This window comes from Cryptomeria japonica, chromosome 6, assembly GCF_030272615.1.
Source record: "Cryptomeria japonica chromosome 6, Sugi_1.0, whole genome shotgun sequence".
NCBI lineage: Eukaryota > Viridiplantae > Streptophyta > Pinopsida > Cupressales > Cupressaceae > Cryptomeria > Cryptomeria japonica.
Genome location: NC_081410.1, coordinates 493,524,222 through 493,542,320, shown reverse-complemented (window position 1 = coordinate 493,542,320; position 18,099 = coordinate 493,524,222). Strand labels below are relative to the sequence as shown.

The following is an 18,099-nucleotide window of genomic DNA, read 5'->3' as shown; positions in this document are numbered from 1 at the left end:
TTGCAATCTAGAATTGAGGTCATTTGGATAAAATTGAAATCTTTATTATGAAATTAGGGTTTCCATTAATTTCACTCCCAAAACTACAAATCAAAAAACTTATTTGAGAGTTTTTGTTGACAATTCAAACCTAAGCCCTAGTAAGTTACAATAAAATTTTTAGATCCTATTTTAATTCATTTGTAGTAATTTATTGTGAAAACTATTTTTGTAGTATCATTGTTAGGGCTTCAACAAGAGGCAAATAAAGGAATCCAATCACTCATAAAAAGACTCCTAACATTTAAACTGTCTATCAATAGAGGAGATGGATACCATAACCATTGATGATATGAGAAAAGAAACCAATAAGACGAAGGATGGAATATTTTCAAGGGTTGAAGCAAAGATAGGAAATCTCATGGCCATATTAAAAAAAAATTCTCACCAAGGTTCTATAGATTTTCAACTAATTAGGCCACAAGACTTAGCATGAAAAGGTATCTTGTAAGGACCATGATGTTTTTTGGTTTGACTAAAATATAAGTATAGATTCCCACCCAGATAATTCTATAGCTAGGAACTTCACACGAAAGATGGATATGTGGAGGTTTGATGGCAAGGATTCAACCAATTGGCCATGTCAAATGGAGCAATTATGTTTAATCTTAAAAAAAATTCAAGTCAAGAAAAGGTTACAATGAAATTTTTATACTTGTAAGTAGATTGATTCACTCTAGGATCATTGGATATGTGAATCTAGAAAAAAGTAAAGGATGTGTTGTCACATGTTCTATTTTTCAAGGGGAGCTCACTACTCATTATGTTGATAATTTTATGAATAGCTATTTTAGTTAATATGCCAAATAAATGAAAACATGCATGGTCAAGGACTATAATCAATAATTCCAAATTTTGCAGTAGTTTCATGTTTGAGGGTTGAACAAGGCTCCCCTTGAAACTTACTATATGTCCTAACTTTTGATCTATTTGTAATACTTTTATATTTATTAATATATATATCAATATATGCACCTTGTGCAGCTTGCCTTAAAAAGAAAAGAATGAAGCATGTTGCAAAGAATTTTTTTAAAGACTTTGTTTCTTAATATACCAAACATTGGTTCTAAGCACATAAAGGTAGTAGACTCAAATTTGTTCTAGCATACACCACCTCCAACCAATACCAAACATCACCTTTCCACACAAAAATTTCTTGAAGGCCACAAATAAACTCTAAATTACTCTTGAAATCAATTGCATGTAATTTGCCTCAAAAGCACTTTCATAAAAGCATACTAACTTAACCTTTTATTTTATTTTGTGATGCAATGCCATCAAATCAACAAATAAATTTTGTAATGTCAAATATTTCTCAACAAAATCCCAAGACATGAAAACGACATTCATACTTAGATATATTAAATATCAAAACCTTCATCCTTCGAAACCATTTTTTCAGAACTCTCGCCTCATATTTGTTGCATGCAATCAGCTCCCAAACTCCATTTTGACATGCCCCAATATGTTTTGCATAGATATAAGGGGCATCACATATATCCTAATAACATTATGTTGAACAACATTAGTAATAGGCACCCCTGCATCCCTCACTCCAGTGTACATAAGCGTATAAGTAGGGTCAACTGATTAATATGATGCGAGAATATTTTGAACCATATAAGTTCAGTCCTTTTCATATTGTAGAGTGTCTAGGGATACATAATATGGTTAGATCTGATATTTTAGCTCCAATTCTTTTGTAAATACTAGACTACCTTGGAACTGATTCATAACTCTAGCATACATTCAAAGAACAAATTTATCTAAAACTACGACACAGTTTTTATCAAAAGAACCTAATCAGTTCCCTCCATAATTTAGCTTATTTTGGGAGTTTTATAAACCAAATAAACAGAGTCCCTTTCAATATTTTATAGTCTTGGGACTGGGAATACATATGCTCAAATCTGATGTTTTAGTTCTCTTTTTTTTCTTAACACTAACAGACTATTTTATCAACTGATTCAGAGCACTCTTTAACATTCAAGAAAAAAGTAAGTCTATAACTGCAGTTTTCAACAACAAAAACATTCTGTTTTTATTTGCCTGTAATTACATGTTACTTGCAAATTATATGCGGCAGATTTGATTGGTAATTACTCGCAAAATTCCCTTGGTAATTATCTTCAAAAGTTCCTGCCACTTTTGACAGAATTTTTTATTAAAACTAGACAAAATTCAACATCCAAGTTAGGATGGTGGGTAGTAGAATTAAAAGTTCCGAGAATAACAAATCAGCAAGACGGATTGTTATTTAAAAGATCCTATCACTTTTGACAGAATTTTTTATTAAAAGTTGCGAGGATATCTTTCTGGTGCATTGTCCGAATGCTCCAACCCAAGATATTGCTCCCAAGCTCCGTAGGCACAAACATCTCCCAGGCTCTACAAGTGTAGTGTCCAATATTAAGTTAAATATTTTTAAAAAAGTGTAATTTCTAGAAAGACACAATTCATCACAACGAACGCTACATTTTACCTGAAAGCGACTTGAAACAATATCTGTATCTTGAAGATAATCAGGTTCTCCCTGGGAGAGGAATGCAAACTTCCACTATTTACAAGCACAATAAGATTATACAACGCTTCAGATAACAACAAAGAAATACATTAAAGGTGGGTGAAATGAAAGCAAGACTTATATGAGACAAACAGTATTTGAAAATATCAAATTCTACCTTGGCAAATTCATCATCAGACACCTGCAGCTTCTTCTGGATACGTTGTTTAACCTCTGCTAGAATCTCACCTTCGTGGATAAGCAGAAAGAAAGGCTCTCCAAAATTTTTGACCTGCTATATCCAATCATCAAATATCAAACAAATATATAATTTATTGGCCAGCAGAAGATTTAGTTAACCCATAATATCAAATCTTACAAACTATGCTTAAAGTGGTATACCATGTCATTCCGGGATGCATCTTTCTTGAAATGATAAACATGGATTAAACGGTCATTAGGACCCAGATTCTTCTCCTCTTCTGGAATCTGTTAAAGTAAATATTGCAATTAGCTTATATCTGAGAAAATGCCACCTCCAAACGATTATGAAAATACATTAAAACATCAGGTATAACTTCATGCATAAAGTGCAACACAAGAATTGCTAGAATACCTCCTCCGCTCGCAAAGTCCAATAAAAATCATTTATATTCTCAACCTTTTCATCAAGTGGAAAAATCTGTGACAAACATAAAAATAAAACTGAGACAAGTCGGGATTATTATGTCAGAAGAAACAGGTGCTGCGAAAACACCACATGCATGTTGGAAATAATCTCAACTATCCCACTTAACCTGTCATGTCCATATCTTCCGTATACTCAAACAACCTGTTAAAATTGGAGATAAGAGCAATTTGATGCTGGAGAAGATCATGGGTAATGTGAAACAAACTACAGAAGCAAATAACGTAGAAAGAAGTTGTAGCTATTGTTTGTGTTAAAGACATCTAAGTTTGAAGAGGTTGATTTGACAAGGATATTACAACTCTTAAAAGGTTGAAGCTGCAGAATCTGAAAAAGAGCTGAGATAGTCTTGGAATGTTGTAGCTGTTAAAGAAGCTGCTAAAAAGCTGTAGTTGTCATTTTTGTAAAGAAGTGTTTGTGAGCAATCTTTTGTAAAGAATGATAGATTTTAAGAGAAACGCAGTATTCGTTGATTGCAGCCACTAAAAGAATTATATGGAAGAAAAAGGAGGCCAACTGAGGAAGGAAGAGACACTATTATAGTCAAAGATGCAACAAAAGAAAAGATGATTCCTCTGCCAAACGAGGCCATGCAAAACAAGACCGCTGTTAAAGAAAATGCTGAAGTTTGAGCCAGATCAGGCCCGAGCAGAGTCAAAGTGCTAGAGAAATTTGCATACAAGGGAAAATTGATGTTTGATCAGATAAAGAAGAGTCAGCGTAAGAAGAAGCCGCAAGAGTTTCGAAGTCGCAGCTTTTGTCAGAGAATAAAGCCACAACTGAGTAGGTTTTTAGATAAATGATCTAAGACCACTGTTAAAAGGGTTAAGTCACATAATGTGAAGCTGCAAAAGTGTTAAGTTGAAGTCAGCAATGACACAAGTCTGAAGACATCGCCTAGAGATACCAGCTGCAAGACCTGTAGAAAGTAGAAGCTGTTTTGTTTGAGGGAAGGATTCCAGTATTCAAATTTAGGCCACTGGAAAGTCCGACTAAAAGTGTTCACAGGCTGTTGGCAAAATAAAGAGAAGCCATTTGAAGGCAAATAATAGCCTACCGCTTTAGAAGAATGAAAGTAAAGCCTAGGTCACTAAAACAAATGTTAGGGGAGAGGATGTTATGGTATGCTTTGTTTGTCCTATGTTTGGGGAGAGGATTTCATGGTATGATTTGTTTGTCATAGTATGTTTTGTTTTGTTACTGTTGTTCATTTTGAAGATTGGTTTTGTAGAATGTGTAAAGTTTGAGGAGGTTGGATGAGAGGATGTCATGGTATTCTTTGTCCTATGTTGGGGATAGGATTTCATGGTATGCTTTGTTTGTCATAGTATGTTTTGTTTTGTCATTGTTGTACATTTTGAAGATTGGTATTGTAGAATGTGCAAAGTTTGGGGAGGCTGGATGAGTATGTGTAGAAGTTAAGAAACTGTGTAAAATAGTATGTTTAAAGTTTGTAGATCAAAAGATGAGTGAAGGATATGAAGTTATTAGGTTAAAGAGGTAATATGGTTGAATATAGCATCATTGTGTATTTGTGTAAGCGTGTTTGAGGTGAGCAGAGCCTACTAGGATTTTTGAGCACCAGCAGTATGACTCTATGAGAGGTGTTGTTAAAAAATAAGTATTTCACACCTGAACTTACAATGGATTGGTTACCAAAAAGGCTAGAGCTCATGGTTAAAGCATCTCAACAATCTTATGAGTTTTCATAGGTTCGATTTCTAATATTTGAAGATTTTAGATACCGAAGCATTAGTGAGAAAAGTCAAGAAGGAAATTGGAATTGGTAATTGTGATTAAAAGAAAGTCTTGGAAATAATCCCAACTACCCAACCGATCTGTCATGTCAAACAAATCTCAGCATTAATGATAAACATATGAGCAGATCTTTCTTGGATTCAAATTGATAACATCCCATTACTCTTGTTTGTCCACATTGTCACATCTGCAGACTCACACAGTTTGTGGGTGACTTTGAAAGTATTATCTTATTGTCTTCTCTTTGTTTACCGTATGTGCTTATTTCTATACAATACATCACTCTATGTTTTGTATTCACTCTCTTCTGAGAGAGTCCAGCTCTCTTTTGAGAGAGTCCAGCTCCATAGAGCTGTTAGATGTAACAAGGTGTGTCCCAAGAAAGTTGTGAAGTCTCAATGTTATAGCAGAAGCTCACTCAGCTGATGTTATGTTTTATTTTGATTAATATAAAACTTGTATATTTGTTTTCTCTCTCTGCTCTCCCTCTCCAATTCCAACAATGCAAGCCCTTCTTACATGATCAAAATTATTTATAGGAAATATACAATCAAAACATATTGCAAAAAATGACCACCATATTAAAATGAACATCCAAGAACTAACCTTGTAAATTTTGTAGTAGAAAACATCAAGCAGTCGAATCTCTGCATCAGCGTTGGATAACTCCACCTTTTCAACACCAGACAGTGCCATTGTGTTTAATTACAATGAAAATTGTTTCTTTTAAGACAATAAGCATTTTCCTATTTTTAAGATCTGGTCCAATTCATTCAACACAGAATTCCAGTTTCAATATTCCTAGTGTACGGACAAGTGCATGATGTTGACCATCAAATATTCATATACAGCATACTTTATAACATAGATTTCTGGAATATAAAGTGTTTCTGAGATCGAAATTGCCAATGGTGTCCTAGGTACTGTGAAATCATAAATGTAATTTGCACACATTGTTTACAATGAATTTATAGAAATGAATACTCCGATCAAATTAAATCTGCTGAAAATGACACATAAGTTTTTAGTAGATATTAACCACTTGTGACATGGTACTAGCACACTTCAAGATGCTATACAAAATCAAAATATCCAGAAGAAATATTAACAAAATAATTTGATCAAGATGAAGATACCAATAAAACAGAATTAACTGTACTTTCCTATATCATGGCCATTACAGATTATGAGTAATAGAAAGTAATGATTTCACTAACTGAGATATCCAACCAGCAAAAAAATAGAAAATAAAACTATACAGAGACAGCCATAAAGTGTTAACTTCAAAAAATTCAAGCATAAACTCAGCACATGGTAATCTATTCATTTACTATGTTTATTAGAAACTACAAGGAAACCATAGTTTTAATACATACAACAGGCATCAAGAAATACTGTGAATACCTTTGTCTTGAGGTCATTAATGACATCTGCAACAGCACTTTGTTTTGGCAATCTTATATTGTGAACAGAAACCTGTAAATTCAAGGGAAAAAAGTTAAAACCATTAGTGATGCAGCAACAATCTAACACCTCCAGTAACGTGTCTTTAAGAAACAGAAAATTTCCTCACTTCATCTTTTGTTGAATGACGAAAAAATACTTTTAAGGTCTTTAGCCCTTGCAACTCTGGGAGTGGTATATCCAGAACTTCATAGTACAAGATATCAGAAGTCTGTCACAGAAAAAGTTCAATATCGTTGCCAATAATATATGAAGCAGCATGCATATATCCCTCATAATGTCTAAAAATACAAACTGTGAAAATTATCCAAATAAGTATTTACACCTTATTGTAATGAACCAGCATTTCAGATAAGTAATCCACGCCACGATACTTGATAGGTCGAGGCTTTGGTTTCTGAGAGAAACAATTTTGCCCCGTGAGTCTGATTTTGGAAGGATCATCTAGACCAAGTTTATGTGCAACCCTATCTACAACATCGTCATAAGTGTAGAGTCTTGATCTGGAATATGGTGAAATTTAAAGAGTAAGCAGACACTAAACAATTTATCATATCAAATATATCAGTTTTTTATAATTTATGAAATTATGATTAATATTTTTAAGTTTGATTGTGTTATTTTTTATCAATGTTTCAGATCATGATTTATTATTATCATTCTTATTCTGATTTGGATCACATAGAATAATCACATAAATTAAAAAATAACACAATCGAATCCAAAAACATTAATCATAATTTATCATAACAGATAAATTGAAAAGCCATAACCAAAAAGTACACTACTTTAATTTCACTTACAACTCAAGACAAAAGTCATCTTCCTTTGGCTTATCCAAGCTTCGAAAATGAACAATCTACATATAAATACGGTATCCAAAATCAGCATCGCAAATGGATTCAGATTCTGATTGTGTTATATAAAGACTAAGCAGCTACGATTGTTCTGAATAAAAATTTCAATATTAACAAAATGATTACCATGTATTCTGATCAAAAGAGAGGTCAGGGCACTTTCTCAAGGTTCATATTCCAGTTGCTTTCAAAAGCATAAATCAAGGTATATCAACTTCAATTATTCAAAAATAAATCATTTATATTGGTAAATCTGGAACATCATGAGAAACGGGCCAACACAGGACTAAACAGAAGCAATTCAAAAGCATAAATCTAAGCATATCAACTTCAATATTTCAAAAATAATACAGATGCACCACTAAGCAACAATGGTGCGAGATTATACCGCTTGCGTGAGTATACTACAGATGCACCACAAACCTACGATGACGCCATAATAGCTGAAAACAGGTGCACCACTCTATACCAATGGCACCATCAGATTGCAAATGTGCCAATACAATTCCAGGGCACCAATGGCAAAAATGCGTTGAAACTTCTAGGATTTGCTATATAAATGTGCTTTCTATGATAAATAGCGCCAGATCAACGACAAATGGCACCACTTTGTCCTAATTTCTCCTCCATTTTACCCTACTTTTCGCTAGGTTTTTCCTAATCAAAAGGAGAAAAAAAGGTCAAGCTTTAAATTTTTAAATGTAATACAAAATAAAATCATTTGATGGAGGTTTTTTCATTCACAAATTTGTTCTAACTAGGTTTTAGGCTGAATATTTTTGACTAAAACCCATGGACTAGGGGGTATCCATTCCACCAAATTCGTCTCGGCCTAGTTCTTATGATGTGGGAGCATTGCACTCAAAAGATCCTTAATGTACTTTCCTAGCCCAGATCTTTTGCTGGGCTCTGATACCAATTTGTAATTTAGGGCTTGTGAGGGAGGGAAAAACAGAAACACCCTCCCACCTGCTCACCCTGGCTCGAGGTGATGATGTGTTATTAAAATCTGAAACAATTGTATATTAAGTTGGACTATGGTCCCGGTTCTCGCCTCCACTCTTTCCTACGGTGCCCGCATGAGTGGAGCAATGTAAAAATTCAAAATGATTAATAAAATTCTTTGGCCATGACCTCTTATCGATAAAAAAAAAGAATCTTTCCACTTCACCAGACAAAATTGAGATTTCATTACATACCAAAGATCCATCGACTTTAATTTGGGCCATTTCTCCACCCAGTGCCTACTTGAGAGCCCCTTTTTCTAACTTGGCAATGTGCAAATGAGACCTCATTTGCACTTTCTTTTTCCATTTATCCTCCCTCTTTGCCCTAATTTTCCCTTCGTTTTCCTTTTTTCACTTATTTTTATTAATTATTTAATTAGAGATTAATTTATTTTTTTCATATCAATATAAATGATTATTTTTTTCAAGAAAATCTACTTTAAAGATTTTAATATGTTAAAAATTCAAACCAATCATTTTTTACACATAATAGAAAATTAGACTTTTTATTTCCTTTCTCATTGGACAAAATATTCCATTACATACAAGAAACCAAAAAACTTATAATAAGACTAAAACAAGTGACGTATGGCCTCCAAAATCTCCAACTTTCTCAGCCCTATTTAAAACTTATAATAAGACTAAAACAAGTGACCTATGGCCTCCAGAATCTCCAACTTTCTCAGCCCTATTTTTTCTGTAATTTCCCACTATAATAACTACATAAATGGAAAATGAAAGGACATGAAATTTTGAAAATTAGTTACTTAAATAAATCCCTTTTCATTGGCATTTTTTCTAATTTAGGTAAATGAAATTTAGTTTTTCCAACAATGTTAATGAAAGTGAAGAGGAGTTTGTTATTCCCTTCAAGTGGAGGGTTAATATTTAAATATATTTATTTTAATAATTATTATGGTTAATGGTTAGGTTAATGGTTAGGATTTGGATTTGCATCATGGTTAGGGTTATGATTAAGTATAAGATTGTGGTTAGGCTTAATATTTAGAATTATTATTAGGGTTATGTCTAGTGTTAGGGTTTATATCATAGGGTTAGGGTTAGGGTTAGGATTATAGATAGATTTTACATCATTGTTAGGGTTAGGTTAATGGTTAGGGTTAGGGTTAATATTTTGTTTAGGCTTAGGATTTATGGTTATAGTTGGGATTATGTGTAGGGTTACGGTTTATATCATAGGGTTAGAATTAGGATTAAGCGTTAGAATTAGGGTTATAGTTATGGTTTGCATCACTTTTAAGTGATTAGAGAGAGTGATTAGAGAGAGTAACTGGTAAGTGATTAGAGAGCAATCTAATAACCCGTAGTGGAAGAATGGATGAAACAGAGGAGGTTGGTAACCAACATATTTAAGTTGATCAAGTGTTGAAAAACTCATTTTCAACAAGGTGCTATCACTATATTAAGTTGTATCTAATTGTATTACACCGAGTTGGTGCTTGGTGCTCCTTGGGTTAGGGTTAAGTTATGTCTAGGGTTTGGATTTACACCATGGTTAGAGTTAGGATTTATATTGGAGGGTTGGGGTTAGGGTTGAGGGTTAAGGTTTATATTGGAGGGTTAGGGTTAAGGGTTAAGGATAGGATTATTGTTAGGATACAGTAGGGTTTATTGTGATCTAATGTGTAATTAGATTTATGGTCAGTCTTCAACTTGGTTTAGGTTTAGAATTTAATTTGGTTTGGTTTTTGGGTTAGGGTTACAATTAAATTCATTTTAGGGTTTTCAATATGTTTCAAATTTGGTTTCAACTTTAATTTATTATTAGGGTTAGGGTTTAATTTGGTTTGGAGTTAGGTTTGAATTTGGTTTCATGTCCACTTAGGGTTAGGGTTAGGGTTTAATTTTGTTTCAGGCTAGAGTTCCATTTGGTTGAATATTATAGTTAGGGTTCATACATTTAGAGTCAAATTTGGTAAATTATGACTAAAATATTGATATAATATAATAAGTGGTGTCTTCCAAACCATTAAACCTTATATACAGAATTAAATTAAATTAATTTTGATAATCACATATTTAAATTCTATATTGATAATCTAAATAAAATGATTACATTTCTCTTTTTGCTTTCTTAAACATTATGGATTTTTACATATTAGTGTTAGTATCAAGGTTAGGGTTTAAATTAGAATTAGTGTTTCAATTAGAATTACTATTGTTAATTTTAGAATCAAGCTTAAGGTTAAAATTAGGTTTAGTTATAAATTGGGTTAGGGTTACAATTAAGATTACTATTAATTTGAGAATTGAAGTAATAATTATTAAAATAAGTATAGTCTTTTATAAGATTATTGTTGATTTTATGTTTTAAGAATAGATTTATTGTATTTTATGCTAACCTTTATAATTTTCTTTTAAAAACATTAGATAAATTTTATTATAATAATCATGCATCCTTCCTTCAACTTTATTTTAAATTAATTCAAATTGTAAGTAGAATACTATTTTGATTTACCATTAATTTGATTAGATCATCAATAGTCCATTAATGATTTTTTAATTTAATTTTTTATTTATTTATTTGAACTATCTAAAAAGTGCCTAAAATTCTACGTGTTTAATGATTAGGGTTAGGGTTAGGGTTAATTATAGGGTTAGGTTCAATTATGATTAGATTATGTTTATGGTTAAGTATGGGGTTTCAAGGAAGTCTATGATAATACTTGAGATTAGGTAAGGGGTTAAAATTTTGAACTCAGTATAAAAGGTTAGGGTTTCAAATAGAGTTAGTGTTTCAATTAGAATTAATATTGTTAATTTTAGAATCAAGCTTAGGGTTAAAATTAGTTTTAGCTAGAACTAGGGTTAGGGTTACAATTAAAATTACTATTAATTTAAGAATTGAAGTTCTAGAAAAAGGGTTATAATATAATAATTATTAAAATACGTATAGCCTTTTTTAATGTTACTGTTAATAATTATAGCCCTTTATAATAAAATCAACACTAACATTAAAAAAGGCTATACTTATTTTATGTTTTAAGAATAGATTTATTGTGTTTTATGCTTACCTTTATAATTTTCTTTTAAAAAACATTACATAAATTTTATTATAATAATCATGCATCCTTGCCTTCAACTTTTTTTAAATTAATTAAAATTTTAAGTAGAATACTATTTTGATTTACAATTAATTTGAACTATCTAAAAAGTGCCTAAAATTCTTTGTGTTTTATGATTAGGGTTATGGTTAGGGTTAATTGTAGGGTTAGGTTCAATTATGATTATATTATGTTTAGGGTTAGGTATGGGGTTTAAATTTTGAACTAAGTATAAAGACTAAAATCTTGATATAATATAATAAGGGGTGACTTCCAAACCATTACACTTTATATAAATAATTAAATTAATTGTAATTTTAGGGAAAGTGCTATAATATAATAATAATTAAAAAATGTATAGTGTTTCGTAATGTTAGTTTTGATTTTAGAATTAAGAAAAGACTTATTATGTTTTATGCTAACATTTATAATTTTCTTTTAAAAATATTACGTAAATTTAATTATAATAATTATGCATCCTTGCCTTCAACTTTATTTTAAATTAATATGTAAGAAGTATCAATCATATAAGACTTGTCAAAATGTAAATATAATACTATTTTGATTTATGATTAATTTGATTAGCTCCTTAATAGACCATTAATAGTTTTTTAATTTAATTTTTTTTTTCATTTGAACTATCTAAAAAGTGTTAGGAGCTTACAATACAACCAGTTAAGAGTAGACCCTGTTAGGAGTCACCCGGTTAAAGGATTTTCTTATCACTCCCTCTAGGAGCTTAATGATATGTGAGGGTCAACCTAGTTAGCAGATTTAAACACTCTTTTGTGAGTTTCCCTGTTAGGGGACTTAGATAGAAAAGGCCTATTGGGACCTACCTGGTGAAGGGATTTAAGCTATTGTAACTGTTAGGGAATAACAGTGAAAAATTATCTATTACTTTGTACTTTCAGCTTGCTAAATCAGATCTAGTTATGCTTCACAGTCTACAACACTCAGGCAGATCTTTATCATCTCTAAGATGGCTTAACTCATTCTCCTAATGCCACCGACACAATAAACATCAGTTGTGTCGCCCTAAATAGCCATCTCAACTAGGTTGGCCACAAAACCTAATTACATCATGAATTTACAATTAGATCACAAGAGATCATCATATATTGTTATACAGATCATTATAAAAAATTACAATGCAATATCAACCATTGATTATTCATAACCCATCACAACAATTCGATCTATATCCTCAAAACACTGTACTAAGTGTTTCACTAATTTGCAAGAAAATCTTCCTTGAATCATGCCAAAACAACAATTAAATCTTTCATGCAGGTTGTTTCATGTTACCAACTTCATGTAGACTGGCCGTCAATCAATGTCAAAACATAAATCATTACCGGTTTGATGGTTTCTTCACCAGTCCTTAAACCCTACTAAAATCCTAGCACAACTCCATAAAAAATTCAAAACATGCCTTCCGGTAATCATCACAAGTTCCGGTTCTAGTCACATATCTTTCCATGATAAAAGTTCACCATCCAAACCACAAATCACCAATCATCGCTGATCAATCGATACAATCAAAACAACTCTGTTTTACTGGTTAAAGTTCTTTTTCATAGACTTTAGCTCTCTACCAGTAAACCTTGTCTTTTGATAAACCAACTCACTTAGATGACAAAACAAAACATCAAGAACATCAGTTTCCAGCAATGGCAACACAAATAACTGATCATGCCATTTATTCATAGAATCTCAATCTCTTCATCACAAATAGACTTCTATCCTTTAATAGTGTAGTCATCCAACTTCAACTGTATCATCTGATCTACATTAGTTATGCCAAATGCCAACATGTTGAGCTGTTATATTGATGTCAACCGATATGAAGGAAGCAGGATGCAAGTTGACAAACAAGGTGTGTTGTCGGTACACAGGAATGCATCACCTACCGATAAACAAGTTAACCAATAAGTAAGCAAAGGATAACGGGGATGCGATCACTAATATACATAGAGAAGTGTAATGTAACTGGTAAATGGACTTAGTGGATGGATCGATGTGTTTGATGACAGATCAACTTGAACCACTAACAGAGCAAAGGTTAGCAAGTATGAAGGTCCACTGGTGACGTTAGATTATACCAGTAATGTGAGTTGAACCAGTAGTGTGTCTTGGTCGGTGAATGATGTAAAACCAACTTAGCAGTCTAAGCAGAGGTGGATATCGATAAGGATGACATGTGGCAAGCATGTAGAATTCGGTGAAGTTCTTATTGATGTGTTAGGAGATGAGTAGGTTGACATTAATGGAGAACCCACAAATCACGGGTCGATGGAACAATGTTGCGGGGTGAACTCACAATATAGGTTCCCACTTTTTGACCAACTTTGACACTTAGATGAACATTTTGCAAAAAACCTTCACTTTCCGACACTTATAACTTTTAAATCGTTAAGAATTTGAAGATGATGTAAACTAGTGATTTGTAACATCCTTTTTGTAGATTCTAAATATATTTTTTTCAAAATTTTTTGAATAAAATTTTATTGATTTTTCCATCTCCCTCAAAAGTAGTTTTTTACAGGAAACAACATTTTTTAAGAGTGATGTGCATCCCGAAACGTATAAATTTTTTTCTATAAATGATAAAAACTTATCTCTTTTAAATTTTGGTTTGTAACATCAATACCCAGGGCATGCAGTTGGTTTGATAGTGATATGTTGAATATTTTTTTATTTTATTAAGTTTTGAAGTCCGACTAATTATAATTTAGATATAGGTGTACGTTTGAACACATAAGTTGCTCTATATATATCAAAATTAATTTTTATTTTTTTTGTTAGAAAGAAGACATCAATACCTAGGGCATAGATATTTTTCAGAATTTTTTTGAATTAGTTTGCTATTTTTCCCAATGCATTGAACAAAGAAGTTCATGTTCGGTGAAAAACCTACATTCATAAAAAATAAAATAAAAATATATTAATAAACTTAAATATATTAAAAATTATACTATTTGGAAAGCTTATAATAAGGACTAAATCCTTAAGAAAACAAAACTTCTAAATGAATTCGTTTGACCCCTCAAAAGCTAATGCAAAATTGGTTTTTTTCAGCATTTGATAGATGCAAAGGAGACTCCATTGCAAGTATGATTTAGAAGTAGAGAGGTTCTATCCAAGAAATTTTGATCTAAGAGCCTTTGATCTAACTCTCTTCAATTAATTACTTCAAATGGGACCTCTTAAAGCTTAAATAATTATATTTTCCAAAAAATGTATGATTTCAGCAAAAATCAGGATGTACCAAAAAGTGGGAACTAGCTTTGTGAGTTCACCTTGCGGGTTGAGGAAGACAGAGAGGAAAGATGATTGATCTGGTTCTATAGCACAATTTGATCCTTGTACTTGGTGGTCAAAGAAAATAGATGAAGCATTAATGGCGATGTACAGAGAAAGGCCGAAAAACCAGTTGTAGATGTCTAAAAATAGAAAACATGCATTGGAAGGTGAGGATATGGTAGTGTTGATTGATGTGATGCATTTCATCACTCTAGAAAATTAGATCCGATCAGATTTGATGTTGATTGAGTTGGTGGAAGAAAACCCTAGGAAGCCACCATTTGAATATTGGTTTTGGCAGGAATCTTGGATTATAAATATGTGAACTTGAGACTGAAGATGGATGATATTGGAGGCAAGTTGTGAGAGAAAAGGGGGTTTGAGCAAGAAGAGAAACAAATTGTTTTGAGTGTTCTTTCACAAAGAGTCAGATTGTGGTGTTAGTGGATAGAACTGGTAAGAGGTCTTTACCGGCAATGAAAAAACAACCGATGGACTGTTATAGTCTTAACAGTCAAGTGTACCAGTAGAGATTGAACAATAAGGAAAGCATCTAGGAGTGATAATATTCAAGGTGAAAATTAGAAGAAGAGAAGAAAGGTAGAGAGTAACTAGTAAGTGATTAGAGAGAGAAATCTAATAACCGCTAGTGGAAGAATGGATAAAACAGAGGAGGTTGGTAACCGACATATTTAAGTTGATCAGGTTTTGAAAAAATCATTTTCAAAAGGTTTTATCACTGTATTAAGTTGTATCTAATTGTATTACACCGAGTATGTGCTTGGTGCTCCTTGGGTTGGTGCCCTCATTCATTGTAACCTATTTTTTCATTGTGAGGATGGATTGGAGCAGTAGTCTCCAACAGCTTTTCTCACCGAGGTTTCTCCCACACCAAGTTTTCCTCATATAATCAGTGTTATGTGATGTGTCTTTGTGTGATTGCATTTTGATATCCTTTCTTATCTCACCGGTATACCCTCTTGGTGGTAGAACTACTCATCGATACTTGCAGTTAGAATTTTTAAAAGGTTAAGTTTTGGAAACCACTGGTTCACCCCCCTCTCAGTGGTATCTTGTGTTCAACACATCATCGGTTGCATATAAATTAATTTACGGGAAAATTAACAATATAATATCAACATTAATAATTAAGTAATGTATTCTTGAAAATCAAAGGTTAAGAGACCTTATTGACAATAATAGAATTTTTCTCCATCTTCTTGTTCATACGAATCTTCAATTTGGCTAGAATTGGTATTAACTTTTGCATCTTTAGCAATTGAACAAAAAATTGCCATTGCTCGATCAATATCTTATTGCTAAAATATTGGTTAAAAAGTTGTGTAGCCTACAATCAAACAGTTGATGTTGACCTTTTTCTTCAAGATTGTCAATAATGTTCTCATCAATTTCAAGAAACCATTTTAGGGTTCTTGAAGGTCTTGAATTTGGAATTTTCCTTTCCTCCATGAGAAGTTCTTCATTTCTCATGTAATTCAGTGTTACATAATGTTCAGTTGGTTCAACAGTTCCACCTTATACATCAAAATTTCCCAAATTTTCACCTCCAATGTCAACTCCCAAATTTTCACCTTCAATGCCAATACGTAAATTTTTCATTCATTGTCAATTCCCACATTTTCACTTTCAATTTCCCCATTTTCATTACTAAATTCAATATCATGTTGAACATTTTCAATATCTATTTGAACATTGTCATTCCCAATTTGAATATCTTGTTCAACATTTCCAATATCGAAATCTACATTTTCATTTTTATTTTCAATAACTTGCTCAACATTTTTAAATTCAATTTCCTCTTCACTTAAAGTAACATTTGCAAAGGCTTCACCAATATTTGGCATACCTTGTCTTCTCCTCCTAGGACCTTCTCTATCTTTGTCTATAGTCTTCAATTTTCTCATTTGAAATATTTCTTTTACATTTATGTTTTTGATGACTGTTGATCCTCATTATATCCCCACAAAGATGCTTTAAAATGATTGCCAATGACAAATTTGTCTAGAAGAATCTTGAAAAAGCTGAATTTTGTCATTGTATGTTTGAAAAATCGTGTTTGTCACTTGCAACACGGATGTAGGGATCATTGGAATGCACAAAATGACCCACAATCCTATTTTGTGTGGTCCATGTATATCAAATATCCGATTTGAATCAAGTAACAGATTCCTAGAATTTTTTTTACTCGTTCACCAAAATTTCCATTGGTGCTTATTATTTGAATTTTGGTGCTCAAATGCAGAGAAGTCAGATATCAAATATATATCTAATATCTGATTTCTTTACATATAGGAAAAGTGAGAGAGATAAGGGGGAGATAGGTAGAGGGATAGGGAGTGAGAGAGACAGAGAGACAAAGAGAGAGACCCGATCCCTTTTAAGATCCTAGTATACGATATGACCCCATAGACACCATATGACCCCTAACAACACCATCTGACCCCACATGACCCCTTTTAATATCCTAGTACACCACATGAACACTTATGACTATATATGACCCCTTAGGAGACCATATAACCCGTGACTACACAATATGACCCCTTTTAACATCCTATTACACAACATGACCCCTTATGACACCATATGACCCCTTAGGATAATATGATCTCCTAATGGGTCATATAGTGTCCTAAGGGGTTATATGTTGTCCTAAGGGGTCATATTTTGTTCTAACGCATGTGTGGGTCCTTTGGAGCCCATATGGCCACTCAGGACACCATATGACCCCTTAGGACGATATGATGTCCATATGGTGTCCTAAGCAGTCACATGGTGTTCTAAGACACGTGTGGGCCCTTAGGACCTCATATGACCCCTAACGACACCATATGACCCCTTAGGAGACCATATGACCGTTGAGGAGACCATATGACCCCTTTTAACATCCTAGTACATGAAATGACCTTTTTTGACATAATATGATCCCTTAGCACAATATGATGTCTTAATGGGTCATGTGGTGTCATAAGGGGACATATGTTGTCCTAAGGGGTCATATGTTGTGCTAACACGTGTGGGACCTTAGGACCCCATATAACCCCTAATGACACCATATGACCCCTTAGGACACCATATGACCCCTTTTAACATCCTAGTACATGACATGGCCCCTTATGACACCATATGACTCCTTAAGGCAATATGATGTCCTAATGGGTCATATGGTGTCATTAAGGGTCATATGGTGTCCTAAGGGGTCATATGTTGTGCTAACACATGTGTGGGCACTTAGAAACCCATATGACCCCTAACAATACCATATGATCCCTTGGGACACCATATGGCCCCTCAAGACACCATATGACCAGGGATAACTTTAAGAAACCCCCCCTGGGCAACTGTGTAAAATTCTGGCGAATCAGACATTATTTTTGGGGGGAAATTTTTA

The 18,099-nt window shown here is 32.9% G+C and overlaps 1 protein-coding gene across 5 annotated transcripts; it reads right to left on the bottom strand.

Moving 5' to 3' along the window:
* Positions 1 to 1,928: 1,928 nt before the first annotated feature.
* Positions 1,929 to 8,587, bottom strand: LOC131052852 (ubiquitin C-terminal hydrolase 13). Of its 5 annotated transcripts, none has more exons than XM_057987492.2 (12): positions 8,509 to 8,583; positions 7,436 to 7,493; positions 7,256 to 7,311; positions 6,778 to 6,955; positions 6,562 to 6,663; positions 6,393 to 6,464; positions 5,595 to 5,660; positions 3,159 to 3,224; positions 2,945 to 3,031; positions 2,721 to 2,837; positions 2,522 to 2,596; positions 1,930 to 2,427 (listed from the first exon to the last, which is right to left on the bottom strand). In XM_057987492.2, the coding sequence occupies exons 2-12, from the start codon at positions 7,436 to 7,438 to the stop codon at positions 2,332 to 2,334; spliced, it is 918 nt and encodes a 305-aa protein (XP_057843475.2). In that variant the 5' UTR covers positions 7,439 to 7,493; positions 8,509 to 8,583; the 3' UTR covers positions 1,930 to 2,331. The 5 variants fall into 5 exon arrangements, with proteins under 5 accessions (XP_057843473.2, XP_057843475.2, XP_057843474.2 ...); XM_057987491.2 differs by lacking the exon at positions 8,509 to 8,583 and adding an exon at positions 7,698 to 8,413; XM_057987490.2 differs by lacking the exon at positions 7,436 to 7,493 and having other exon boundaries at positions 1,929 to 2,427; positions 2,522 to 2,572; positions 8,509 to 8,587.
* Between the last annotated feature and the right edge of the window lie 9,512 nt (positions 8,588 to 18,099).

Coding starts and splice junctions, on each gene's coding strand:
- LOC131052852 (XM_057987488.2), bottom strand. CDS start 8,538: ATGGCCCAAATTAAAGTCGATGGATCTTTG. Junction 3,225..5,594: donor TCTACTACAAAATTTACAAG/GTTAGTTCTTGG, acceptor TGTTTGTCACAG/ATTTTTCCACTTGATGAAAA. Junction 2,428..2,521: donor TTGTTTCAAGTCGCTTTCAG/GTAAAATGTAGC, acceptor CTACACTTGTAG/AGCCTGGGAGATGTTTGTGC.